The sequence below is a fragment of the Crocuta crocuta genome, unplaced genomic scaffold (assembly GCF_008692635.1).
Source record: "Crocuta crocuta isolate KB4526 unplaced genomic scaffold, BGI_CrCroc_1.0 scaffold867, whole genome shotgun sequence".
Taxonomy (NCBI): domain Eukaryota; kingdom Metazoa; phylum Chordata; class Mammalia; order Carnivora; family Hyaenidae; genus Crocuta; species Crocuta crocuta.
The window spans coordinates 39,304-67,133 of NW_027532439.1; the positions used below are offsets into that span (position 1 = coordinate 39,304).

The 27,830-nt window shown below is 36.3% G+C and overlaps 2 protein-coding genes across 2 annotated transcripts; both read left to right on the top strand.

The window, feature by feature from the left end:
- The first annotated feature begins 14,227 nt into the window (after positions 1-14,227).
- Positions 14,228-15,169, top strand: LOC144244166 (olfactory receptor 11H6-like). The gene has a single exon (XM_077779392.1). The coding sequence runs from the start codon at positions 14,228-14,230 to the stop codon at positions 15,167-15,169; it is 942 nt and encodes a 313-aa protein (XP_077635518.1).
- A 10,841-nt stretch (positions 15,170-26,010) lies between these two features.
- Positions 26,011-26,955, top strand: LOC144244177 (olfactory receptor 11H6-like). The gene has a single exon (XM_077779403.1). The coding sequence runs from the start codon at positions 26,011-26,013 to the stop codon at positions 26,953-26,955; it is 945 nt and encodes a 314-aa protein (XP_077635529.1).
- Positions 26,956-27,830: the final 875 nt, after the last annotated feature.

Below are 27,830 nucleotides of genomic sequence, written 5' to 3' on the forward strand. Positions count from 1 at the left end.
GGAAAGAGCCTAAGTGTCCATCAACAGATGAATGGATCAAGAAGATGTGGTTTATCTATACCATGGAATACTACATGGCAATGAGAAACAATGAAATCTGGCCATGTGTAGCAACATGGATGGACCTTGAGGGTGTTATGCTGAGCGAAATAAGTCAGGCAGAGAAGGACAAATATCACATGTTTGCACGTATAGGAGGATTAGGAGGAACTTGACGGAGGAACAAGGGGGAGAAGAAGGGGGGAAATGGTGGGGGAAAGGGAGAGAGCCAAACCATGAGAGACTCTTGAATGCTGAGAAACAAACTGAGGACTGATGGATGTTGGGGGGGGCGGGGAGATGGGCATGGAGGAGGGCACTTGTGGGGATGAGCACTGGGTGTTATATGGAAACCAATAAACTATTTGTAAAATAATATATATATATATATATAGAGAGAGAGAGAGAGAGAGAGAGTGTTCAGTGAAAAAACAAAGGGCTTGACACCTTAATGTTTTCTCAGTAGAAGTCAAAATGACTGTTTAATAATGAGGTGTCAGTTTTACCTTAATTAGAAATGTTTTTTAGTTTTAAAAGACAATAAAGAGTCAGAATTCAGAAAGACTTAAATGAAATCCTAGTCCTTTATAAGGTTTATAACCTGGGACAAGAGACTCCCTTTTACTCTGAGTTTCAATTTATCTGCAAAATCAGGGTAATAATACCTACTGTTAACAAAATGTAATCATGTTTATGTAGCACCTAGCTCAGTGCCTACCATAAAGTGGATGTTCAGGCTGGAGGGGCTCATTTTATTGCCCTAATTACCATAAGCAAAATCTGAGCTGGTTCTTTCTAAAAAGTGTTTGTTTGAACCTAAAAAGAATATTCAGCTTTCATACACAGTCTTATCATTTTGTATATTCAATCTTAGGAATCATATGAGATTATACGTTTCCATGCCACTGACATCTGAAAACATGTTCTAAAATTACATTTGGACCTCAGAATAAATCTCTCAGTAAAAACATTATGTCTAGTTCATAGCAGCACTCTCCACAATAGCTAAAACATGGAAAGAGCCTAAGTGTCCATCAACAGACGAATGGATCAAGAAGATGTGGTTTATCTATATGATGGAATACTACATGGCAATGAGAAACAATGAAATCTGGCCATGTGTAGCAACATGGATGGACCTTGAGGGTGTTATGCTGAGCGAAATAAGTCAGGCAGAGAAGGACAAATATCACATGTTTGCACGTATAGGAGGATTAGGAGGAACTTAACTGAGGAACAAGGGGGAGAAGAAGGGGGGAATGGTGGGGGAAAGGGAGAGAGGCAAACCATGAGAGACTCTTGAATGCTGACAAAAAGTGAGTACTGATGGATGTGGGGAGGAAGGAGGGATGGGCATGGAGGAGGGCACTTGTGGGGATGAGCACTGGGTGTTATGTGGAAACTAATTTGACAATAAACTATTTGTGTAAAAAAAAAATTATGTCTACATTCTAGAATGGCCCACAGAAGCCCGATTTGATTATTGCAATTACTTTAATTATTTCTTACCCTTTGAATTGAGCCCCTTTTGACATTATTCTATACCATTTTCCTCTTTCTCTGATTCCAACCTGTTGGCTTCTATTTTGCTTTCAGTCCCTTTCACACAGCATTTCAACTACAGATTTTGTATTAGATTTTTTCAGGTTTCCTGAAATGAATGATTACTAAGAAAATTCTTCCTGTGGAGGGAAAAATCCATTTTAGTTAAACTTATGAGTCCAAGCACACTCTCTCCTCTACTGCCTTGCATATGTGAAAGATGGGAGGGCGGAAGTGAAATTGTGTCCCTAGGTTTGGACTGATAAAACTTTCTTTTATCCAGAGAAAAAATACTTGCTATCGGAAACGACAGATTTTAGAAACATTCAATAGTTTCCCATGTCATAGGGTAGTAAATCAGAGAGACAAGACTTGAACCCCGGTTAGTATGATTCCAAAGTCGATGATCAATAGCACCCAAATAGATTGCTAGGCAAAGCAGCATAGAGAGTGTTTGATCAAATAATAATATCAGGAGGTGTGTCCCCCTCCTCTGTCTGCTATAGGATATTGCATCCCCTGTTGTCTCCCCCCTCTGACAAGAATGAATAGGAGCTAGTAACGTGGAACACCCCCCCAATACTCTCTCCCATCTCAGAATCTTTTTCAGCATCCACCTGGATGAGCATGTTTTAAGCAAAGCTAACAATGAGTAAGGCAGCACCCTATATAATACAAAAGACCCTGATTACTGAGGTGACTGTGATTACAAGAAAAAACAGCAAGGTGATGTGGAGAGAGTGGGAAGCAATTTGGAGTGACTGTAGAGAGGAACCATGAAACAGAACGTCACCATATTGAAGCTCTGTTATAAGGTGGATAGCTATATGATCAGAGGAGATATTAACATTATGAAACCTGTCAAAGGAGGCTGAGTTTTTCATAGTACAAATGACTGAAACTGGTTTAGAAATTTTTAATAGACAATAAGACTCTTAAGCTTGAGACATGTAAAAAATTTCACCAAGATTTGTTTTCTTGTATGTCAGGAATTTTTCAGAGAATAATGTTCATTCTCACAGGAATTTTATCAAAGAGAAAACTCATGGGGCCCATCCCCATCTGGCCACTTTACATACGTGAAACACCATCTGGTGAAATTCTCAATTAAGTGACTTCCTAAAGACATCTATCTATTCATTCATTTAGCACATACATATTAGTCATCCATTGTGTGGAAGATAACATAAAATAGAGATTCATTAACACTTACTCTAGTTAGATATGTCTAACCTCCAGTAAAATCCAAGGGTCCTGTCTGCAGGAGAAAGTATCAGTTTCTAGCATTCAACTACTTCTGGCTCTGACAGGATTATTATTTAAGGAAAAGGTATCTCTTTGTCTCCCCCTCCCTTCAGTTTGTTTGCTTTATCCTGAGGACTCACCCAAAAGAACACTGGGAGATGTCCTGATTGCCCTCTAGGGCACACAATTTTTTTTTTTTTTTTTTTTTTTTTTTTGTGCTNCTGGAAGTATATACCTCTTGTCTTCCCAGACTTCTTGAAAGACATTCAGACCCTAAAAGCTTTACTCTACCACTGTGGAAGCTTCTCTAAGAACCACTGTGTTAGATAAGAAGAGATACAATTTGTTCAGATCAATTTCCCTCTACACTCACAAAATGGCTTTTTAAATTATTATCACAAAAGACATTAACAATATACTTCATAACTGATGCCCCTCCTTTCTTCTTTTCTTGATCTTTTGGTGACCTAACTAGTTATTGATTTTCAGAGTGAAATAAATGGCACCATAGGTATTTCCATTATTTTAGGCTTCAGGATAAAAATTGATGTCTAAGACATTAATGAAAGAAATTAAAGCATATACAACTAAATGGAAATATATTCTGTGTTCATGGATTAATGAAGGATTAATACTGTTAAAATGTCCAGACTACCCAAAGCAATCTACAAATTCAATAAGATTTCTATTAAAATTCCAATGGTATTTTCTCACAGACCAAGAAAAAAACAAACCTAAAACTTGTACAGAACCGCAGAAGAGGAGTGACTGGGTGGCTCAAATGGTTAGGGGTCCAACTTCAGGTCAGATCATGATCACACAGTATGTGGGTTCAAGTCCCATCAGGTTATGAGTTATCAGCACAGAGCCTGCCTCGGATACTCTGTCTCCCTCTGTCTCTGCCTCTCTCTCTCCTAAAAATAAATAAACATTAAGAAAAAAAATTTCTTTAATTATTAAAAGAAAATTCAGAAGACTTCAAAGCAATCTTGAGAAAGAAGAATAAATCAGGAGGTATCAAAATCTTCTGATATCAAACTATATTACAAAACTATAGTAATAACAATAGTATGGTATTGCCATAAAAACAGGTGCATAGAACAATGGAACAACTCAGAAGCTCAGAAATGAACACATGCACTTATGGTTAACTATATTTGATAAGGGAGTCAAGTCAAGAATACTCAATGAAGAAAAGATAGTTTCTTCAATAAATAGTAGTGGGAAATTGGATATTCACATATAAAAGAATGAAACCAGGCCTTATCTTACACAACTCACAAAAATTAACTTGAAATAGATTAAAGACTTAAATGTAAGATCTGGAACCATAAAATTCTTTAAAATATAGAAAAGAAGCTCTTTGACATGGATCTTGGCAATGACTTTTTCAATAAACACACAAAGCACAAGCAACAAAAATAAGTGGGACTATATCAAACCAGAAGGCTTCTTCACAGTAAAATAAATAATCAACGTAATGAAAAGACAACCTATAAAATGGGAAAAAATTATTTGCAAACCACATATCTCATAAGGGGTTAATATCCAATACATATAAAGATTTCATACAATTCCACTGCAAAAAAAAAAAAAAAAAAAAAAAAANTTTTTCCAAAGAAGACATACAGAAGGCCAACAGACACATTTTAAAAAATGCTCAACATTACTCATCATTAGGGAAATGCATATCTGAACTTAAGTGGAATATTACCTCACACCTGTCAAGATGGCTAGTATCAAAAAGAGAAGAGATAACAAATCCTGGCAAGGATTTGGAGAAAAGGGAAGCTTTGTGCACTGTTGGTGTGACTGTAAGTTGGTACAGCCAACGTGGAGAACAGTGTGGAGGATTCTCAAAAAATTAAAAATAGAACTATCAAATGATCCATCAATTCCACTCCTGGAAATATAGCTGAAGGAAACAAAAACACCATATTGAAGACATATTTGCACAACCCTGTTCAAAGCAGCAGTATTTACAATAGCCAAAACATAGAAACAACCTAAATGTTCAACATTGGATAAAGTAGTTGTGGCATATACATACAATGGAGTATTATTCAACTATTTAAAAGAAGGGAGTCCTGCCATTTGCAACAGAATAGATAGACTTTGAGGGCATTATGCTATGGTAAATAAGTCAGATAAAGACAAATACTGCATGATCTTACTTACAGGTAGAATCTTAAAAAAAAAAAAAAAAAAAAAAACCCAGAATATTTTATCAGATTTGTGATTATCATAGGCAGGGAGTAAGTGAAGAGGAGATTGGATAAAGGTGGTCAAAACGTACAAATTTCCAGTTAAATGATAAATACTAGGGATGAGATATATGATATGATATAGTTAACACCGTTCCGTAATATAAAGTTGTTAAGAGAGTAAATCCTAAGAGTTCACATAGCAAGAATTTTTTTTTCTTATTTTTTGTATCTATGTGAGATGATAGATGGTAACTAAACTTACTGTGGTAATCATTTCACAATATATATAAATCAAATCATTATGCTGCATATCATAAGCTTATACAGTGTTGTATGTTAGTTATATCTCAATAAAACTGGAGAAAAATGACATAATTAGATACCAAAAAATGCAACTATAAAAATGAGATATGAATGTTTTTCTTTAATCAATATCCATCCATTTTTAAATGCCATCAATATCCAATAAGGATTCCAGAAGATGGCATCCTCATCAACACACCTTCTGAGAATATATTTTGGATGGTGATTTGGCAATACGTATTCTGAGCGTTAAATTATATGAAACCTTTTTACAAATGTATTTCTTTTGAGACAGAAAGTGCACACGTGTGCATGGCAAGGGAGTATGGGAGGCACAGAGAGAGTGGAGCCCTACATAGGACTGAACCCACAAACCAAACCCTGAGATCATGACCTGAGCCAAAATCAAGAGTCACTTAACCACTGAACCACTCAGGCACCCCAAATAATATGTATCTTTTAAAAATTACATATATTTTTCGACATAATTTTCTTTCAAACAATCTACTCCAGAGAAGTATTCTAAAATTAAGCCAACATTTAAACCCAAAGATTTTCATTGCATTATTTTAAGATTGGAAAATTCAAAACAGCCTAAATACACTAGGAAAATGTTATAAAAATAACACTATTATGCAGCATTTAAGAGTTTTACTTCTATGAAAAACTGCTTACATAAGTAGTATGCTAAATTATAAATGCTATATGACCTGATATGTATAAAAAAAAGAATTTAGAACAAAATAGAGCAGAGGAAATATGCCAATATTTTATCTGAATTTATGTCTACTTGGTAAAATTATCAGTAATTTTGTAGCTCTTTTACTTCTGAATCTTCCAAATTTTTGTTTAAACACATTACTTTGGGACGCCTGGGTGGCTCAGTCAGTTAAACGTCCGACTTCGGCTCAGGTCATGATCTCATGGTTTGTGGATTCAAGCCCCTTGTCGGGCTCTGTGCGGACAGCTAGCTCAGAGCCTGGAGCCTGCTTCAGATTCTGTATCTCCCTCTCTCTGACCCTCCCCTGCTCACGCGGTCTCTCTCTCAGAAATAAATTTTTTAAAAAATTTTTTAAAATAATAACACTTTTACTTTGATAATCAGAATTTTTAAAAATTGCAACAAAGTGTTGCGACAATTAAATAAAATTACTTCTCCTTAAGAATTTGTCAAAGTGCCTGGCGTGAAATGAGTTATGAGGAAGCATTGTTTTCCTTCCCTTCCAAGTGAAGATGCAGGGTAAATAGGTTAGTATTTAAAAACTCAGGCTCTGCTCTCAGCAAGAGCTAAATTCAGATATTGGCATTCCCATTTATTAATGTGAAACCTTGAACAAATTTTTTAATGTTTTTTTTTTTTTATTTATTTCTGAGAGAGAGAGAGAGAGAGAGAAAGAGTGAGCATGAGCAGGGGAGGATCAGAGAGAGAGGGAGACACAGAATCCGAAGCAGGCTCCAGGCTCTGAGATGTCAGCACAGAGCCCCCGCCGCTGGAACCCACAGACCGTGAGATCATGACCTGAGCCAAGGTCAGACGCTTAACCAAGTGAACCACCCAGACACCCTTTGAACAAATTAATTAACGTAAAATTCAATCACTTCACCTAAAAACTAAAAATAATGGCAATATTTAACTTGTTGGAATTTAAATGAACTTATTCTTTTAAAAAAGTAACTCATTTTACTGCCTCACACAAAGCAAGCTTTCAATAAATATCACTGCTAGTATTTGATGGCAAAGTAAAAAGGAAGCTACAGGTATGGATTGACTTTTTGATTCATGTGATGAATTTAAAAATAATAATCAAAATAGGTGTCCCTTTAACCTGAGAAAGAAGCTCAGAACTAATGTCAAATGGACAGTGCCAACAGATGGAGTAGATTCGCTGGTCCAATAAGAGAAAAGGAGTATTGGGTGTTTGAAAAAAGAAACATCAAAACATGGGTCCTTGGGGTAATATTCGTCCAGCTGAGGGAATCTCAACAAAGAATCCCTTTAGGGCAGTTGGCTTTGGCCCAGCAAGTTTCATGGGACAAGCAGAGAATCCAAGTTTTCATTTTCATCACTGCTGAGAGGGGAAAAATACTCATCTTTTCCAACTTCAACACACACACACACACACACACACACACACACACTTCCCCAAATGCACTGAAAGTGAAAGCTCAAGGGATAGAACTCAGATCCAGGGAAAGGCTTATCTGCAGACCCTGTTTCCTTTCTCAATCAGTTCTTGAATCAGTTCCTTCAACAAATGGCTGGTGCCCATCTTGCATGAGTGTGGGACAGAGGAAAATAGATGTTATATTTTGAGTGTGGAAATCTGAATTTGAGAAACTACCTTTCTGGTTGAATATGAAACTATTGCTTTCAAAGGCTGTCAACTGGAAAGGCAAAAGAAAAATAAGATAATTAAATTGCCTTCATTTACTCTGTTCCACTATTGTCACAGGTTTTGTGACCTTATTCTAAACTACAGCATTCTCCATCAAGTTTACTGAAGAAAAGTAAAACCCAAAATGGAAACTAATATCAATTTCCTTTTTGTTGATTTTAGAGAAGAAATGTAGACTGAGGTAAGATACGTCTCTTTCCAATGAGAGGAATAACAATACAAATCCTCTCCAGAAGCTGAAGGTTATCATTTCTCACTATGTTGCACTTGATTTTTTGAATTTAACTTCTAGTCCCTACCCTAGGTTTATGAAATGATACTGGACACCCAAAAGTAAAATGCAGCCTCAGGATGCCCTATTGGGAATCTTCCCTTTCTCCTCAACCCTACCACAGAGGCTGACCTCACTGGCTTTAAATCCAAGCTGCAAGTGAAGGTGAAACAATATTCTACACGGTAAGTCAAACATGACACAAATATGGGCTCCCTAGCACATTTCAGGAATAACAAAGGTTGTAAAACAAGTGCTCAGAGAAGGTAGAAAGTCCAGAAAAGTAAGTACCTTCAAAAATAATATTTTACAATAACTATCTTTCAGATTATAAAAGTGATACATATTACTCATAAAATTTTAAGAAATATAGATATGTATAAAGAAAAAAATTATGTAACCTATCATTTGACCTTGAAAAAGTTACCACTATTAAGTTTGTTTTATTTCTTCACAGGAATTTTTCTATTCCTTTGCATTTTTTACTTTCTTTACAGAAATGTATATAAAGAACTACATAAACCCTTGCTTCACAAAGAACTCTATAAAGAACTTTACAAACCTTTACTACTCAAAGAATCAGCATTACCCTATTGCTTTTGTAAAACCTTTGTTTCACTTGTGTATAGTTGATATTAGTTACCTCGTGTTTCATTAGTTATACATGTTACATTAGTCTCAGGCATACAACATAATGATTCAAATTCTCTATATGTGGTTAAAAATTTAGAATCTGAGGCCATATCCTTTCGAGACAGAATCTGTATTTTAACATGAGCCCCAGAAATTTTTATGCACTGCTATGATGAACTTATTAATTTTTTCTACATCTCTAATTTTTATTTAATGGGCTTAGAGGTTTTTAAAGCTCTAGTATTAACAAATTGTTTGCCAGAAAAAAATTTACAAGTTTATATTCCCCTTAAAAGTTCTTCTGAGTGTCATTCCATTACACATTCATCAACACTGGTATCATGCTTATTCACCTATGCTAATGTGAAAAGCAAAAGAAAAATGATCTTTTTCAACTTAAATTATCAGACTTCATCTAGAAAGGTGGGAAATTAAATTCCAAAATTTACACTTAAATTTCATATTCACTTCTTTAAATACCCCTTTCATTGAAAAGAATATTTCTAATTTTTAAGACATTTACCATACAGGAATATAAACGCATGTCCCAAAACAGCCCTTGCATGGAAAATTATACAATGATTTAGTAGGCATTTAGTAAAATTTTGTTGTGTTTTTGAAATCATTTAGGTCAGGGATCAGCTATAAAGCTAAATGAAGTTTATAAAATAAGCTTGAAAGGAATGTACCCTCACACATAAATGTTCAATAAGTAGTAGCACAATAACAGTTAATAGAAAATGAACTAAAGTTCATGATGGACAGCACTCAGGAAGTTAATGCTGATATTTTTAAATATTTTACTTAAAAAATTAAACTAAAAATATTTTACTGAAAATGGTATGAAATACTATTATTTACTTATACAAGTTCTGGAATTATGGAAGATGGGTAGTATTACAGCCAATTCTTAAATTTTCCAGAGTCAGAAATCCCAAATCATATTCTCATCTTAGAAATAACTCTATGGGGAAAAAAAGTAATAAACGGAGTGAGAGAAAGAAAGAGACAGAAACAACTACAGAGAGACCAGTAAAATAAAGTGATTATAAACAAAGCATGAGTTTCTCTAAGGAATTTAGTGAGCTTTTCTTGGACTAAGACCTAAATGAGAAGGTCTTTCCAACACTAGCTGATAGCACTGTAGAGAGAGGGTCTCCTTGCTTTCCAGGTTTATGAGATTAAAAAAAAAAAAAAGCCTGGGCTACCTCCAGCCCTCTGGAGAGAGAAAGGCACGGTGTCCATCAATCTAAATTAAAATATGGACAGCTTTAAAAAATTATCTTCTTTCCAAAGAATGGAGAACACCTGTATAAAAGAGAATTGACATGAAAATGAAGTGAAACAACACTCACTAACTATTAATTAGTTTAAATTCTCAGACCTAGACAAATTATAACCCAGGATGCAGAAAGAATTCACAGATATGATTTCAAAACCACTATTAGTGTGCTTAGAGAATTCTGTAAAATGAAAGAAACTTTTTAAACAACTGAAATTGAGTAAGGATACCAGCTTAAAGTCCAAAATTTGCTTCTAAAAACTTTTCATAAACCATCACTTAATTATAATTATATATGCCAGAATGTCTTCCAGAGATACAAAGTCATTTTTACCACCTTTGTACTATTTATCTATTTTTAGCTTAGCCATCTATCAGCAATTGTTGATAATAGATGTTAAGCTAGAAAAAGTTTTAAGTAAAAAAGCACTTTCTCATGGTGTACATAATATTTTAATCAGACATATGTGAAATTTTATTAAGTTTCTAGGCAATAAAAATAGAAAAGAAAGCTAGTATTTGATAGTCATAAGATCCAAACTGACTGAAACACTTGGTGAAAATCAGTTAATTAACCTCCCTTGCTTGGAAAACTCAATGACACAAGCATCAGATGGGGCCAATCTGGTTTTAAAGAAGTTCTTGTGAATAAACTCTAAGGACTTTGGAAACATGAAAATTCAATAAAAGTCTACAATATAAAGTTACTGCCCAAAAAAGCTAATGTCAACCTAAATCTGCATGAGTCTAGAGCGAAATAGAGTATGGCACAAAGGGCACTCTGTTTGGTTTCAGTAAGATCACATCTTCTGAAAGGTATGAACAATCAAAAGAAGGCAACCAGGATGGTGAGCACCCTGGAAATTGTCAAATTTAGTTAAAGAAACCAAGAGTGCTTAGTACAAATAGAGAAGATACAAGACAAGAGTCCCTTCCTCAGATATTTCTAATTGCTGCTGTGTAGACTTATTCTGAGCATCAGCATAATGCAATGAAAGACTACAATCTGTCCAGCACCACCACTTTCTGTCTCCTTGTGGCTCTTATTATTACTTCTGTAGATGTTGAAAGATTAAGAAGGATAATGCACAGTCTAAATCCTAACAGAGTGTGTGTGTATAATGGGCACATAATATTAACCATCCCTCCCTGAGGCAGAAATAAGCAAGACCAAGATGGCACATCAAGATAGGAACAAGACTCAGGAATGTAAGAGAGAACAAGGAAGTTTATTACAACTTCTAAAACTGAAAGCTGTTCTGCCATTCACTGAGCTCTTTGTCACGGATTATTCCAACAGAAGCTAGATGACCAACCAGCAATAAAGCAGAAGACAGGGGTTCTGTTACTGCTGGTGGGAAGAGAGACTAGAGAATCCCAGCTCCAAGATTCAGATCAATAAGAAAATGTGACTTTGTAGCTCCCTTTAAAACCCATGATGTCTCTGAGGCCAGTGAATATGAACATTATTCCAAAAAATAGAAGTCCAGATGTGACCATTTATTTCCTCCAGAGTACAAGGAACAGAATCCAACTATTCACTTAAATGAGTCCCTAGGACATAGCACATTGAATCAGTTGTCCTTTATGCTGAAAAGATAACTGGAAAACAGAGAGTCAGGCAGGCAATGGTATAAGCAGGGTAACATTATCTAATTGGTGGGAAAAGTTTAAATAATAAAAGTAGTGATAGATCAAAGGCTGCAGCAAATAGAATGGTAACACCCCAAACTGCAAAGAAACATGTCTGTAGGTCCCTTATATGTCTCCTCAGTGTCTATCGTTGCTTAGTATCCTCTCTTTAAAAAAAAAATACTTTCATTACTTTTTTAAGATAATAATTTATCTTAATTTTGTATAGATGGATGAGAGATGACCTACCTCCTCACTGTAGAGGAATTGAACACTGCATATCAGACAAGTCAGGTAAGGGTAAAATAACTACCACACTCAGTATGGTATTTATGTGTCTGAACTTACAACAAAAAACAAAAGATGAGACAGCAATGTAACAATGAAAAATAAAAGGAAAAAAAGAAACACAATTATACCTAAGTGGTATAATTTAAGGGGTGCTTGGAAGACGCCCCCCTTCCCTCAGATGATGTGATGATGTCTATAGCACCAACAGTTATTCATTTTACTAATTTGATACCATTTTTCCCTGGGATGGGTGACATTTTACATACATCTACTCTGAAGTTCCTCTAAAGTAGTGAAGAAACAGTAAAACAGGAGCCAGAAAGCACGGCCTTCTGTCTTGACCCTGTCACTTACTGGTTTGGGATCTCAGGCATTTAATCTGAGTCTTTATCTCCTTATAAATGAAATGGAGGCAGTAATCCTTGCCAGGCTTCCCTATAGAGTAATTAAGAAAGCCCTCCCCCAAAAGATACATGTTAGAGGTAGGGTTAACTTGTTCAAACAAATCCCTTTCAAGGCACTCTCCCAAAGAGTAAATTGCCTCCTGTGTAGTTCCATGGAAATGAAGCATCTATTGCCAGTGCTTAATGCATTGACTTTCTCCATCACATGGCTGAGGGGGAGAATCCTGCTGTTAGCTCGTCATAGCCTAGAGCTGCAACTGCAAAGTTTAAACTGCAGCCCCCAATCACACCAGGAGAAAAGCTGGCACCGCTCTCCCCCAGCCCCAAAACCTAACTCTAGAAGTAGGACTAGAACCAAGTTTTCTTCATGTTGATATTATATCCTGGCCCTAATCACATCAGGGGAGGGGTTAGCACTTCCCTAATCACACAGCTAAAAACAAAACAAAACAAAACAAAAACAACCCGCAGGGTTTAAAAGTTCAGGTGCCTTCTTAAACTGTAATATCCTAGATTTCTGTGCGCCACGGTGCTTCTAATGAGCAAAATAAAAGGGGCCTGCACACCTGCAACTGATGCTGGATCTACAAGTTTCCCCAGTAAAGGCTGCTCCGCCATATCTGGCGTGTGTGCCAGGTGGTCATGGGCACTTGTATACAAAGCATGGAAAATGAAAACTGCTAAAGTCTTCAGAGACATTGGGGTTCAGTTTATGCATGAGTTTAATGATTTTCCCCCAAAGAACTGGTGTTGTCAAGAAAAGGTAAATAGAGCATTTGAGTTCTGAGCTTCTAAAATGGGAAAGGAGGAAAAAAGGTGAAACAGAGATGATACACCCATATTCCAAAATTCTTCTGGGTTCAACTTGGGCCTAGGACAAGGCTAAAATTTAGATAAGCTTGTCTCTGTTTCCCTGTATTAAAAAAAAAAAAAAAAGAGCATGGACTCAGCCTGTCACCTGGCTGAAATTCCACAGGAAAACACATTCCTTTGCATTTTAAAATCAGCTTAATTTATAAGATTAACAAAGGAGTGTAATGTTTAGCATAACAAGCCCTGAACAGTTTGCAAAAGTTTATATTTCTGTAGCATTGTATAATTTTAAACTGCTTTTGCATACATTATTTTACACAATTTTCATGCCATCCCTGCTGTGGAAGTTTGATTATTCATAATTTATGGAGAAAGAAACATAGTTTCAGAGGTTAAATTCTTGCCTGAGGAAATACTCCTCAGGAAGTGGCAGAGCCAAGAACTGTGATGTCTCCAGAGCTTGTGCTCTTACACACCAGGGAACCCCAAGCCCAGGAATCTACACCTTTCAAAGGCTCCACCATATGGTTCTAATAATTTCAGAATATGAAGCCCATGTACCACAGCATCCTACAGATAGAGAAGAGATACTAATAATGGCCTATAAATGGTCACTTAATGTGCTTAACTGCAACTTGCTTAAAGTCACTCTGTGGTTATTTTCATACCTGGCTTCAAAGCCTCACATTCTCTCCTTTATGTCACTTATCTGGTAGTACAGTTTTGTTTGGTAAAGCTGTCAATATTAATTTTTTTTGTAGCTGAATTGCCAAAGTCAATGTTTATATCTCAACTGAGCTTCAGACAGCCATCTATGTATATTGTGTAGACCGATGGTCTCCTGAGTTGGGTGCGCCAGGCAAATCAATGAGAGATGCAGAAAGGAAATACCTAAATTTCTATTTTTATTTGAAGAAAACTTTTTCCAAATATTTACCAATATTTACTATATTGACTGACGGTGTTCTGTATATAATTTAAAAGTGAAGATTAATATATAGAAACGTATGCTCAACAAGTGGATCATTGGAGTGCCCAATCAAAAAAAGGAACCCCTATTCTAGGCCTCCTCCCCTATGATCAGGAAAATGTAGTCTCTCCTGGGGAGGAATCAGGAGGCATGACTCCTTCATGTAACTTCTGCTGCAATCCTCACAGGATAGAAGGAAATGACTTCAGTGGCCAGGAATATTTCTCACACTGTGAGTGAATTCATCCTCTTGGGCTTCCCTTGCCGCTGGGAAATGCAGATCCTCCTATTTTCCATATTCTCTGCCACTTATATCATGACGCTCCTTGGAAACATGGCCATTGTGTGTGCAGTGCGGTGGGACCACCGGCTCCACACCCCAATGTATATTCTGCTGGCCAACTTCTCCTTCCTGGAAATCTGCTATGTCAACTCTGATGTGCCCAACATGCTGGCCAACTTCCTCTCCCAGACCAAAACCATCTCCTTTGCTCGGTGCCTCCTCCAGTTGTACTTCTTCTTCTCACTAGGCACAACTGAATGCTTATTTCTGTCCATCATGGCCTATGACCGGTTCCTGGCAATCTGTCGCCCCCTGCATTACCCCACCATCATGACTATGAAGTTCTGTTACAGCCTGGTCATCTTTTGCTGGGTCTATGGTTTTCTCTGGTTTTTGATCCCAGTGATACTTGTTACTCAGCTACCATTTTGTGGCCCAAACGTGATTGATGACTTCCTGTGTGACCTGGGTCCTCTGCTGGCCTTGGCTTCAGGCTGTGTCCCAATCCCAGGGACTGTTCTCATATGTGGCACCATGAGCTCCCTCCTAATCTTTGCCACCTTTTTCTACATTACTGGCTCCTATACCCTGGTGCTGAGGGCCGTAGTGCAGGTGCCCTCAGTTGCTGGCCGAAAGAAGGCCTTTTCTACCTGCTCCTCACATCTGGCTGTTGTGTTTCTATTCTATGGTTCTGTCATGATGACATATGTGAGCCCAGGGTCAGGACAAGCAGAGGGAATGCAGAAGTTCACAACTCTATTCTACTCAGTTCTGACCCCTTTTTTCAACCCCATGATCTACAGCCTCCGGAACAAAGAAATGAAGGATGCCTTGAAGAAAGTTCTAGGAGGTTTCTAAACCTGTGATGTTAGGGTGTTATTCCCAGATGAGCCCAGACTGTGAGCCTCCTGTCAGTGAACTGTTGAGAAACTGGCCAACATATGTGAACGTTTTGAAGAAGTCATTTCAGAACTCAAAATACCAGGTCATCAATGAAACCTTTCCCCAGGTGGAATTAACTGCTTCTTCCATAGCACATTGTGTGTATTTCTACTGCACATGTCATTCATTATTTCTTGTATGAAAGCTGTTCACAAATCTGTCCTAGATGCCTACCCATCCTTAAGAGACTGTCAAATTTCTTTGAGTTTGTTTACTTTGAAAAAAAGAGAGAACATGAGCATGAGCAAGAGAGGGACAGAGAGAGAGCAAGAGAAAATCCCAACCAGGATCCATGCTGTTAGCCCAGACCCCAATTTGGGGCTCAGTCCCATGAACCATGAGACCATGACCTGACCCAAAATCAAGAATTGGATGCTCAACCAGCTGAGCCACCAAGGTGCCCCTAAAATATTCTAGATACAAGTGTCTATCAGTAAATGATTTGCAAATATTTTCTTCCATTCTGTGGGCTGCTTTTCACTTTCTTGACAATGTCATTTACAGCACAGAAGTTTTTTATTTTGATGAAGTCCGATTTATTTGTATGTGTCTCTTGTTGTTTTGGTGCCATATTTAAGAAGCCATTGTCTAACTCAACATCACAAATAATTATGCCTGTTTTCTTCATATAGTTTTATAGCTTTATCTTTTATATTTAAATCTATGGCCCATCTTGAGATAATTTTAGTATATGGTGGGAGATAGAGGTCCAACTTCATTCTTTTGCATGTGGATATCCAGTTGTTCCAGCACCATTTGTTGAATGTGGTCTTCCCCCCAGTGAATTATCTTGGCACTCTTGTTGGATGTTAAACCATAAATATAAGGTTTATTTCTGGATGCTCAATTCTCAATTTATATGTCTGTTCTCAAGCTAGTACCACATAGTCTTGATTATTTTATCTTAGTAGCACCCTTTGAATTCAGGAAGTGGGAGTCCTCCAACTTTGGGTATGCTGGGTCCCCTGCATTTTCATGTGAATTTTTAAGTAAAATTATTAATTTCTCTTTTTTAGGTAAACCAAATGATACAATTTATGTATTTCCATTATTTTTTCACATTTATAATATTTTATAACTTCATATAATTTTCTAAAGTGATGCATCCGAAAGTTAAAACAATATTAATATGTTTGAGTCTAAGAACACATGATACAAAAACTTAGAGAATTACAAGGAGAAAGAAAGAAATCCACTATTATAGTTAAACTAAACATCCATTTTTCAGTGACTGATAGATCAAGCAGGCAGAAAAGCGGCAAGGATACAATTTACCTGAATAGCACTCAATAAACTGAATCTATTTGATGTTTATAAAATATTCCATCCAACAACAGAATACACATTCTTCTTGAAGTCAAATAGAACATTCACCAAGATAGACCATAGTTTGAGCCATAAAACAACCTTAACAAAGTTTAAACAAATAGAAATAATACAAAGAATGTTATCAGACCACACTGAAATTAAAGGAAAAATCGGTAACAGAAAAATAGCTGGAAAATGCCCAAATATTTGGAACTTAACATATTTCAATACATGGGGTGAAAAAGCAATCTCGAGATTAAAAAACATTTTAAGCTGAATGAAAATGAAAATATAGATTACCAAAATTTTAGAGATGTAGCAATATCAGTATTTAGAGGGAGGGAGGTTTACAGCATTAAATGCATCTATTAGAAAGAAGAAATATATTAATTATATAATTTTCTACCTGAGGAAATCTGGAGAGAGAAGAACAATTTATGCCTAAAACAAGCAAGAAAAAAATAATAAAATTTGAACAGAAGTCAATGAAATTGAAAACAGGAAAAAAACAATAGAGAAAATCAATGGAACAAAAGCTAGTTCTTTGAAAATATTTTAAAAATGAGTAAACCTCTAGCAAGGCTAACCAAGAATAAAAAAAGAGAGAAGACAGATGTGGACATTAAAATGTAAAGAAACACTATAAATTTGGTTTATGTCCAGAAACTCGATAATTTAAATGAAATCAAGAAACTCCTCAAAATATACCAATGATAATTCACATAAGGAGAAAAAAATAATCTGAATATATCTATATATCTAGTATCTATACCTATATAGAGAAAAAGAAAATAAATCAATAACTAATAATCTTTTAGAAAAATAATCAACAGGGTCAGATGATTCTACTGGTGAATTCTATCAAACATTTAACAAAGAAATGATACCCACTTTCCACAAATATATTTCAGAAAGTAGAAGCAAATGGAACTTTTCCTAACTCATTCTGTGGGATCATCATTATCCTATTACCAAATCCAGGTAAAGACATTTTAAAAAAGGGAGATATAGAGGTGGAAAATAAGCATATAAAAAGATACTCCACATCACCTGACGTTAAGGAATTACGAGTCTACATAATGGGATACCATTACAACCATTGACAAGAACGGCCAAAATCCAAAAACAGGCAATAATAACTGCTGGCAAGGATGCAGAGCAGCAAGAACTGTCATTCACTGCTGATGGGAATGCAAAATGATATAGCCAGCCTGTAAGAAAATCTTTTTTATTATTATTTATTTATTTATTATAATTAATATATTTATATTACATAAATATAATTATGTAATTATGTAATATAATAATGTAACATATTACATAATATAATTATATTACAGTAAGGAGGTTCCTCAAAAAATTACAAATAGAACTACCCATGACCCATTAATTGCACTACAAGGTATTTACCTAAAGGACATAAAAATACTTATTCAAAGGGGCACATGCCTTTGATGTTTATAGCAGCATTATCAACAATAGCCAAAGTAGGTATATACGATGGACTATTACTCAGCCATCAAAAAGAATGAAATCCTGCCATTTACAATGACATGGATGGAGCTAGAATGTATTATGCTAAGCAAAATAAGTCCATCAGAGCAAGACAAATAACATATGATTTCACTCATATGTGGAATTTAAGAAACAAAACAGATGAACTTAATGGGAAAGGGGGAAAAAAAGAGAGACAGAGGTAAACTAAAAGAGGCTCTTATTGATAGAGAACAACTAGAGTTGATGGAGGGAGGTGGGTGGAGGATAGGCTAAATGGGTGATTGGTATTAAGGATGGTAATTGTTATGAAGAGGACTGCATAGTATATGTAAGTTGTATAAATCACTAAATTCTACTGAAACCAATATTATACATGTTAACTAAATTTTTTTAAGTTTATCCATTTACTTTGAGACAGCAAGAGAGAGTAGGGGAGGGGCAGAGAGTGAATCCCAAGCAGGCTCTGTGCTGTCACTATGAAGCCCGATATGGGGCTCAGTGTCACAAACCATGAGATCATGACCTGAGCTGAAATTAAGCATCCAATACTCGACCCACAGAGCCACCCAGGTGCCCCAACTAACTAAATCAAATAAAAATTTGAAAAAGAAAAAAGTAGTAACCAGAGCCCAGAAAATGTAGATTTTGTAGGCTACAGTAAAGATGATGAGTAAGGGAGAGAGGCAAACCATGAGAGACTCTTGAATGCTGAGAACAAACTGAGGACTGATGGATGTGGGGGGGAGGGGGGAGATGGGCATGGAGGAGGGCACTTGTGGGGATGAGCACTGGGTGTTATATGGAAACCAACTTGACAATAAACTATTTGTAAAAATAAATAAATAAATAAGTAAATAAAAGTAGGTGTATATAAAAAAAACAGAAGATATTGATGATCAGGGCGCCCGGGTGGCTCAGCTGATTAAGGTTCCAACTTCGGCTCAGATTATGATCTCATGGTTGATGAGTTCAAGCACCGCATCAGGCTCTGTGCTGACAGCTCAGAGCCTGGAGTCTGCTTCAGATTTTCNGATATGAGCACTTTCTGTCTCTCAAAAACAAACATTTAAAAAAAACTTTAATTAAAAAAAGAAGATATTAATGATAATAATGGTAGTGGTAGTACTCATGTTTATAGTTTGCTGCAGCAAGGAAGACTATCCCAAATGAACCATGGGATAACTCAGTAAGAGCTTGGAGAGGTTTATTATAAGATTTGTACTTTATATGATTTGGGGGAAGTTCAGTGAAATTGGAATCTGTTTCAGATAGGCTGCTGCCAGAAACTGAGCAATTCAGTGACCGACATCTTAGTCATTTTTATTTAGAAGGTGAGAGGAATGAAGCAAGACTGAAATTGTCAAAAGGAAAGAAGCAGGAGTCACTCACACTAGCAGGGAGAAGGGGATAGTCAGTAATTTTTGTGGTTATAGAGTGTTCCTGTCTTTGCGTCTCTTCATATCTGATATAAAATGATGTTGCTTTGTCTTAAGCCACCATAGTCCTGGAGTAAGTAACCATATCTGCTACTTTATGCAAATATTTAGGCATAGCAGGGAACACTATAGTATAGCAGTCAGCACTGGTTCTCTGGGCCACATTTTTCTTTCTCTGTAATAAGAGAAAATGCTTACTTTGTATTAAAAATGCTTCAGGTTTTATATACAAATGTAACTGCTTTACCTATAAACTCATGTAACCTTCGTACCAACCATATGAACTAAATATTATTACCAGTTTAAAGATGAAGAAAATGAGGCACTGAAAACAAATTTATTCAAAATTACAGGCTTCCTGAGGACAGTCCAAAGTAATCATTCTTAAGACCAAGTCCCCTGAGGTACCTGGATGCCTCAGTCGGCTAAGTGTCCGACTTCTCAGGTCATGATCTCACAGCTTGTGAGTTCAAGCACTGCATTAAGCTCTGTGCTGACAGCTCAGAGTCTGGAACCTGCTTCAGATTCTGTGTCTCCTCCTCCCTTTGCCCCTCCCCTGCTTTGTTCTCTCTCTCTCTCTCTCAAAAATAAATAAACATTAAAAAATTTTTAAACAAAGATAAAAGACCAAATCTCCTGAGGAGGCAATTGCCAAGTGGAAGGAACAACTACTCTAAAGCTGTCTCCTTCTCAACTACAAACTGATTCCCCAAGAAGAAAAAAAAGACAGAATTCACCCTCTGCTTAGAATTACTCTTTCAGCTAACAATGATAAAGTGAGACACACTGTATCTTCATTTTGCTGCACTCACTGCCACTCCCCTCTTCCTATCTGGATAATGTTTTTTAGAAGAATATGATACAGAAGGTAATGAAAGCAGACTTGGAAACAAAATTACTTTATTCTTCTTGTTCCAGACAGGAAAGTGGTATAGTCACTATTCAAATCTGAAAAGAAATATGAACTAGAACACTACCACCTAACCATTTATTTCTGCTGATTTGGTAGGGCAGTATTATTGTTTCATGTATGGCATGTCATTCTGTTTGCTCAAGGAAAAAGAAATATTTGAAGAAGTAATGACCAAAATTTTCAAAAATTAGTAGCAGTCACCAAATTATAGATCCAAGAATCTCAAAGAATAAAATGCATAATAAATACCTACACATGCAAACCCAGACATATAATATTAAACTGCTACAAAGTTATAGGCCAGCATCTCAATAACATTTCTCAACAAAATGCCAATAGATGTAATTCAATAGCACTTTAAAAGAATCATACACCATGATCAAGTGGGATTTATCTCTAGGATGCAAGGACAGTTCAACATACACAAATTAATACATGTGTATAAAAATGTATATATAAAATATACTATAATATATGATATATAATAGAACATAGGATATACAATACATAACATAATATATAATAGTGTATAAAATGTATATTATATAGATATATATATTTATATAGATATAAATATTTATATATAGATAAATATATATAGATATATATATTTAGAATGTATGTTACATATAATATGATAGAAAATTACTCAGCCATACAAAAAGAAATATCGCAAAGAACATTTGTGACAACCTGCTTGAATGTTGAAGTAATTACACCAAGAGAAATAAGCCAGACAGAAAATGACAAATACTGTATGTTCTCACTTACATGTGAAATCTAAAAAAACTGAACTCATAGAAACAGAAAAGAGATTGGTGGTTACAAGAGATAAAAAGTGGAAGGTGGAGAAAATGGGTGAAGGTAGTAAAAATGTATAAGATTTCAAGTTATAAGATAACTAAGTTCTAGGGATATAAATTACAGCATGGTGACAATAGCTAACAATATATTAGAAGTGCATATTTGAAAAGTTGCTGAGAGAGTCAATCTTAAAAGTTTCCAAAAGAAGGAAAAACAATTTGTAACTATGTGAAGTCATGGATGTAAATTAAACTTAATAGTAATGATTTTGCTATAATATACATATATCAAACCCTCATGCTTTACTACCTAAACTTATACAATGTTATATGCTAATTATATCTCAACAAAACTAGAAAGAATAAAATAAAATAGGAAAATATTTTACAAGAATCTTTCCTTACCAGGAGAGGGAACTTCACTATGTATGGAAATATATACAGTACATGTGTGCATGTGTGTATTTTTACATATTTCAACAGATCAAAAGTATTCCTCAACTCCCTTTAAATTCTATAATTTAATTCTTCAGTTCAAGTATTTGCATTGCACCATCCACCTGATGAAAAGAGATAAATTTTTGCTTCTGAAACATAATTTTGGCAGACCTTAGTGTCAAGAAAATTCTCTTTGAACATTCAAACACTAAAAGCTTTCAGTGAATATATCACCCCAAAAAACTGGCTATTGTGCATCCCAGGATATCAATTTTCATGACTAAAAAAGTGCTGTTACCACATAAGAAACAAAAACACTTCTACCGTATATAAACAATGCTAAGAAAATGAGAAAACTTCGTCATAATCCCTCATAAAACTCTCTTTGCTCATTGATGCTATGTACCCAATAATAAAGAATTAACAAGAATGAAGTTTCATTAGAGATGACTCCAAACCAATAATAGAGGAAAAACATTATTAAATATCATATCTAAGTATACACACACCCGTGTGTCCATGCACACATAGACATTAAAGTAAAAAGCAAAATGGTCCAAAAGTTTGAATCATCTCTCTCAGCAATAACTCACTTGAAAGGAGAAAGAAAATTTCCACAATCATGTCAACTTTTAGGGACATCTGTTAAAACAGTCTAAAACAACCTAAAGGACTAGATGAGGGGTTATCTTCTAGACCTTAGGCATTTCACCACATACCCCATGTTCTCTGCTCCTGGGACTTGTTCACCATGAAATGGTATTTTATTTATCAGGATCATACTAGAAGCACAGAGTGAAACTGAGAGAGAAAACGTGTTCGCAAAAAGAAGGAATAACCCCTTTCAAGCCATTGAGTAAGTCAACAGAAATAAGAATGAGAAATCTGATGACATGACTCTGATACTGACAGATAAGAGAATCTAGGAGTTTCAGCAGACTCAAAAAATGAATAAAATGTAAAGTAATATGAGAATAAATAAAAATCTCACCTCCCAGCTAAGCTGGTCTTACTGTAGTGATTGCACCATCATGAGAGTAATCCGTCTATTGAAGAAAATAAACATTTACTCTAAGAGTAGCATGAGAGTTTCTGATCACCACTGTAGAAACTGAGTCCCAAAGGCCAATCAGTGGGCTCCTTAGGGAAGAGAACATTGGGGATATAACTGATAATCTTCTCTCATAAATTCTCACTTTTGGAATTCCCAGGAGACTATATCCCTTAGGAGGAATCAGACACAGATTTCAGAGAAACATAAATAAGTCTCTGTTGTGCAGCAAACTTGCCAATTTTTCTCCAAACCAGTATCATGTGCCCAACAATGTAAAAACCCTCTCTGGGCTGCTGGATGCCAAGGATGCCATACCCTCCAATGTGCCTGCCTCCTGCTGCAGTGCAAACAGAAGATTCCAAGTCAGACCTGCCAGTTGTATGAGGAGGTGGGTTCAAAAGAGATACAAGTATAGGACAGTTCTTAGCTGTGTCTTTTAGCTCTGCCTTCTTTTATGTGGTTGTGGAAACGATAACACCTCAAGTTACATGAAGAATGTTAAGATTTCTCTTTACAATGAAGAGGGCTGGGAATCAAGGAAGTGAGAGAGATGGGGATGAGAAAGTATGAAAGGTCTGCCCTTATTAACCAGGAAGTGTATCCAGTCAGAACCAGCTCTTTGGGGGAAACAGCATGTTAGGGAAGTGACATCTAGAAATGACTGACAAAGTGGCGATGAGGAGCAAGACAGAAAAAATGTCAGCTCTCTTGTTTTAGCCGTCTTTGTCTCTGCCACAAAGCAGATGATCAGCCATTTCGAGAAGGGAGAACACCATGACTGAGCAGCCCTGCTTGGTGGGTTCACTCCCACATGGCTTACAAAGTCATTGTGATCCTCATACACATTAATCACCAAATATTTCCTCCTTTTACACCTCTTGGATTCTCTGGCTTCTGGGTTACTTTGAATTCCTGCTACAGAGGAATTACTCAAAGCTTGATTTTGCCAAACGTGATCTAGTCACCGACTAAAGAGGAATCTTACAGTGAAGTGTGATGTGGAAAATTCTGAACTTCCCTGATCCCTTGTGTCACTAACTGAAATAATTAAGATCACCCTTAAAGCTATGATATTATGCAGTCTAGAAAGTAATGCATTTTATAACTAATACATTAATAAATATTCTTAGCTAGAATACTTTTATTAGAAGCATCTGGGTCTGTACTGTGCATTTATATTTCCTTTAATAAGAAACATCATCACTCAATCATGTCACTTGGGTCATGTAGGTCCAAATGATGACTGTCCCTCACTAATGGAGGGGATCCTAACATAAATTAATAAATTAAGAGCAAAATATTAACAACAGAATTAGAGGCAATCTCACGGGCTTTGTTTTGCTTTTCTCACCAGAGAAATCACACAGCATCTCAGAGAAGGAAGTTTTCACAACAATTTTCCCTTAACTTCCCTAAACAATGGCAACCTTCCACATCTAGAGTTGGATGGGGGCAACAGAGTGAGTAAGTAGGAGGGGAAGGAATCCTTGTCTAGAGGGACAGTTTGTGGCTCCCACCACTGTTCCTGGTTCCCAGAGGCCTCTGACATTTGTGAGTCTCTGAATCTCTTCATAATCCAGAAGAATAGAGGCCTTACTAAGAATCATGACACATCAGGCAAAATCTTCAAAAATCCTTAATATGCCAGATAAAGTACTTACTTTTTCTATATTTTTCAGTCTTAACCTAGGCTGAGATTTTACACATTCTTATGTTTTAAGTTTTTACTTAAATTCTAGTTAGTTAACACATAGTATAATATAATATTATAACACATAGTATAACACATAGTATAATCTTAGTTTCAGAAGTAGATTTTACTGATTCATCATTTACATATAACACCCAAGTGTCCTTCTTAATACCCACCACACACTTAGCCTATCCCCCTGCCCCCTCCCTCCAGCAATCCTGTTTGTTCTCTATAGTTTTTTTTATTTTAATTATTATTCTTTATTTAAATTTAACTTAGTTAGCATACAGTGCAATATTGGTTTTAGGAGCAGAATTCAGTGATTCATCACTTACGTACAACACCCAGTGCTCATCAAAAGTGCCCTCCTTAGTACCTATCACCCATCAGCTCATTTCCCACTCACCTCCCTCCATCAATCCATAGCTTGTTCTCTGTCATTAAGAGTCTCTTTTGGTTTGTTTCCCTCTCTACTCTTTTTACTCCCCTTCCCAGATGTTCATTGTTTTGTTTCTTAAATTCCACATATGAGTGAAATCATATTGTATTTGTCTTTCTCTGGTTGACTTATTTTCTTAGTATAATACATTCTGGTTCCATCCATGTCATTGTAAATGGCAAGATTCCATTCCTTTAGATGACTAATATTCCATTTTTTATATATACCACATTTTCTTTATCCATTCATCAGACAATGGACATTTGGGCTCTCTCCATAGTTTGGCTATTGCTGCTAATCCTGCTATAAACATTGGGGTGCACGTACCCCTTTGAATCTGTATATTTTGGGGTAGACACCTAATACTGATATTGCTGGATCATAAGGTAGTTCTATTTTTAGTTTCCTGAGGAACTTCCATTCTGATCTCCAGAGTGGCTACCCCAGTTTGCATTCCAATCAAAGTGCAAGAGAATTCTCCTTTCTCTGCATCTTCACCAACACCTACTGTATCTTGTTACGCAAGTGTTTTAATTCAATAGGTAAAAGATGGAACCAAATAAGAAGCCATGATTTAGATAACTGCGCTTCGCATTTTAATTGAGCTAACCAAACAATAATGAACCCAAAAGAATGGATAGTCGTTTGACATTTTTTAAGCTATGAGACCACCTTAAGATGCCAACACTTAACAATTCCAATGTTCATCCAGAATAACACTGAAATGTATAAAATTTCAGTGTGTTGTTACCTCTCTCCCTCTTCTGATGCCTAACTTTTGTATCTCTGACTCCAAAGATTTAAGTAATTGAAATTCTGTGTCCAATATTAATGGTCTACATATCTTAATACATAGATACAAATACACGATTTTCATACTTACTTTTGTTAGTACTGTCATTAACCTTCTTGAAGCTGCTTATCGCATAAAATTTTGTCTTTTACCATGAGAAAATTCTGAAAGAGAAATGAGAGAATACAAAGATTCAAAGTTTGATCATACCAAGCACTCTGAAAGGTTCTTAGTCTTTAGCACTATAGTTATATTATTTATTTAATGGAATAATAAAATCTGAGGATGTTAGGGAATTTCACAAAGGAAATATTCCTAAGGATTAAAAACTAAGGTCATCTTTGTCATGGGGTCACTTTTTCCTCTCTACCCCTTAGGAAGCCATGAATATGTCAGGAGTCAACACAGTGACCGAATTCATACTACTGAGTTTTTCGTGCTCCAGAGAGATTCAGGTCCTCCTCTTCATGTTGTTCTTTGTGTCCTACATCCTGACACTGATGGGAAATGGGGCCATTGTCTGTGCAGTGAAGCTGGATCACAGGCTTCACACCCCCATGTATATTCTGCTGGCCAACTTCTCATTCCTGGAGATCTGTTACATCAACACCACTGTTCCCAATATGTTAAAGAACTTCCTATCTGAGACCAAAACCATCTCTTTCACTGCTTGCTTCTTCCAGTTCTATTTCTTCTTCTCCATGGGCATCACTGAGACTTTCTTATTGCCCCTCATGGCTTTTGATCGGTACTTGGCCATCTGCCGGCCTCTCCATTATCCCAACATCATGAGTAGCCACCTCTGCATGAACCTGGTGGCCCTCTGCTGGGTCACAGCCTTCCTTTGCTATCCGGTCCCTATCTATTTTATCACACAACTCCCCTTTTGTGGCCCCAATACCATTGACCACTTTGTCTGTGACCCTGGTCCTCTTCTGGCCCTGTCCTGCATCCCTGCCCCTGGAATTGAGCTTTCCTGTTCTATACTGAGCTCTCTTATTATCTTCATCACCTTCTTCTTCATCCTTGGGTCATACACCCTGGTTCTCAGAGCGGTGCTGCGTGTCCCGTCAGCAGCTGGCCGACGTAAGGCCTTCTCCACCTGTGGTTCCCACCTGGCTGTGGTGTCTCTCTTCTATGGAACCCTCATGGTCATGTACATCAGCCCAACCTCTGGAAATGCAGCTAGAACACAGAAGATTGTAACCTTGTTCTACTCATCAGTAACCCCACTTATAAACCCATTAATCTATAGTCTCCGGAACAAAGACATGAAGGCTGCCTTGAGAAAAATTCATACATGTACAAAAATTAGTCAAAGCAAATGAGAACTCATGAATAGATCAAAATCAGAATTCTTCTTCTCCACTTCCATTCCCATTTAAGAAATAGGTCTTTGTTCAGTTACACCTTGAAACACAGACTCAAATTAATCTATTTCTGTCTAGTCACATAATGGACAATAGTATGCCCAATTAAACCATACTTTACCCTCAAATCAGAATTTCACACATTGTAATTAGACTTAATTGACGTTGATTTCTGGATTTTAGACTCCTCTTCTACCCTTACCTCCAATAACTGCTTGCCCATCACCTGTGATCACTTGCATAGTTCCTGGCCTCATCCCTTTGACCTCTATTAAGTGCATCCATTCTTACACTTGGTTTTTCTTGCTTAAACATTTCTGATCTACTCCTTAGATGAGCATTCACACCTTTTTAGCTCAGGTAAAAGGAAATTAGTGCCAATCATATAATTGAACCAAAATTTTTATTTAATTGACATCCAAATGACTAACAATAATTAAAAGCATTGTCTTCCTAACTTGTCTGCTTCACAATTTTTTAGGAAGCTTTTTATTAAAAGAACAGATTCTCAGTCCTTTCTCCAAATCTAAATCAGGATCTTTGAAGTGGACTCCTGGAAATCTTTATTTCAATGTTCTCAGGTGGTTCTGGTACACCTAGACCAGCACAATCCACAAACTGATCTTGTGGAGCCATTATTTTTAATAAATATGTGACATAGAGAAATAAAAACCCCACATTAGCTGAGAAAAGTGAAAGGAGTTACACTGAGTACTATAGGTGAGTCAAACATTCATGACAGTAGCAGAAGTTTATTTTCCTGCATCAATTTTGAAATCCTTCATTTATAAATTAAGAGCTAAGTTACATTCTTCTTACCTGTGCAAAATTAT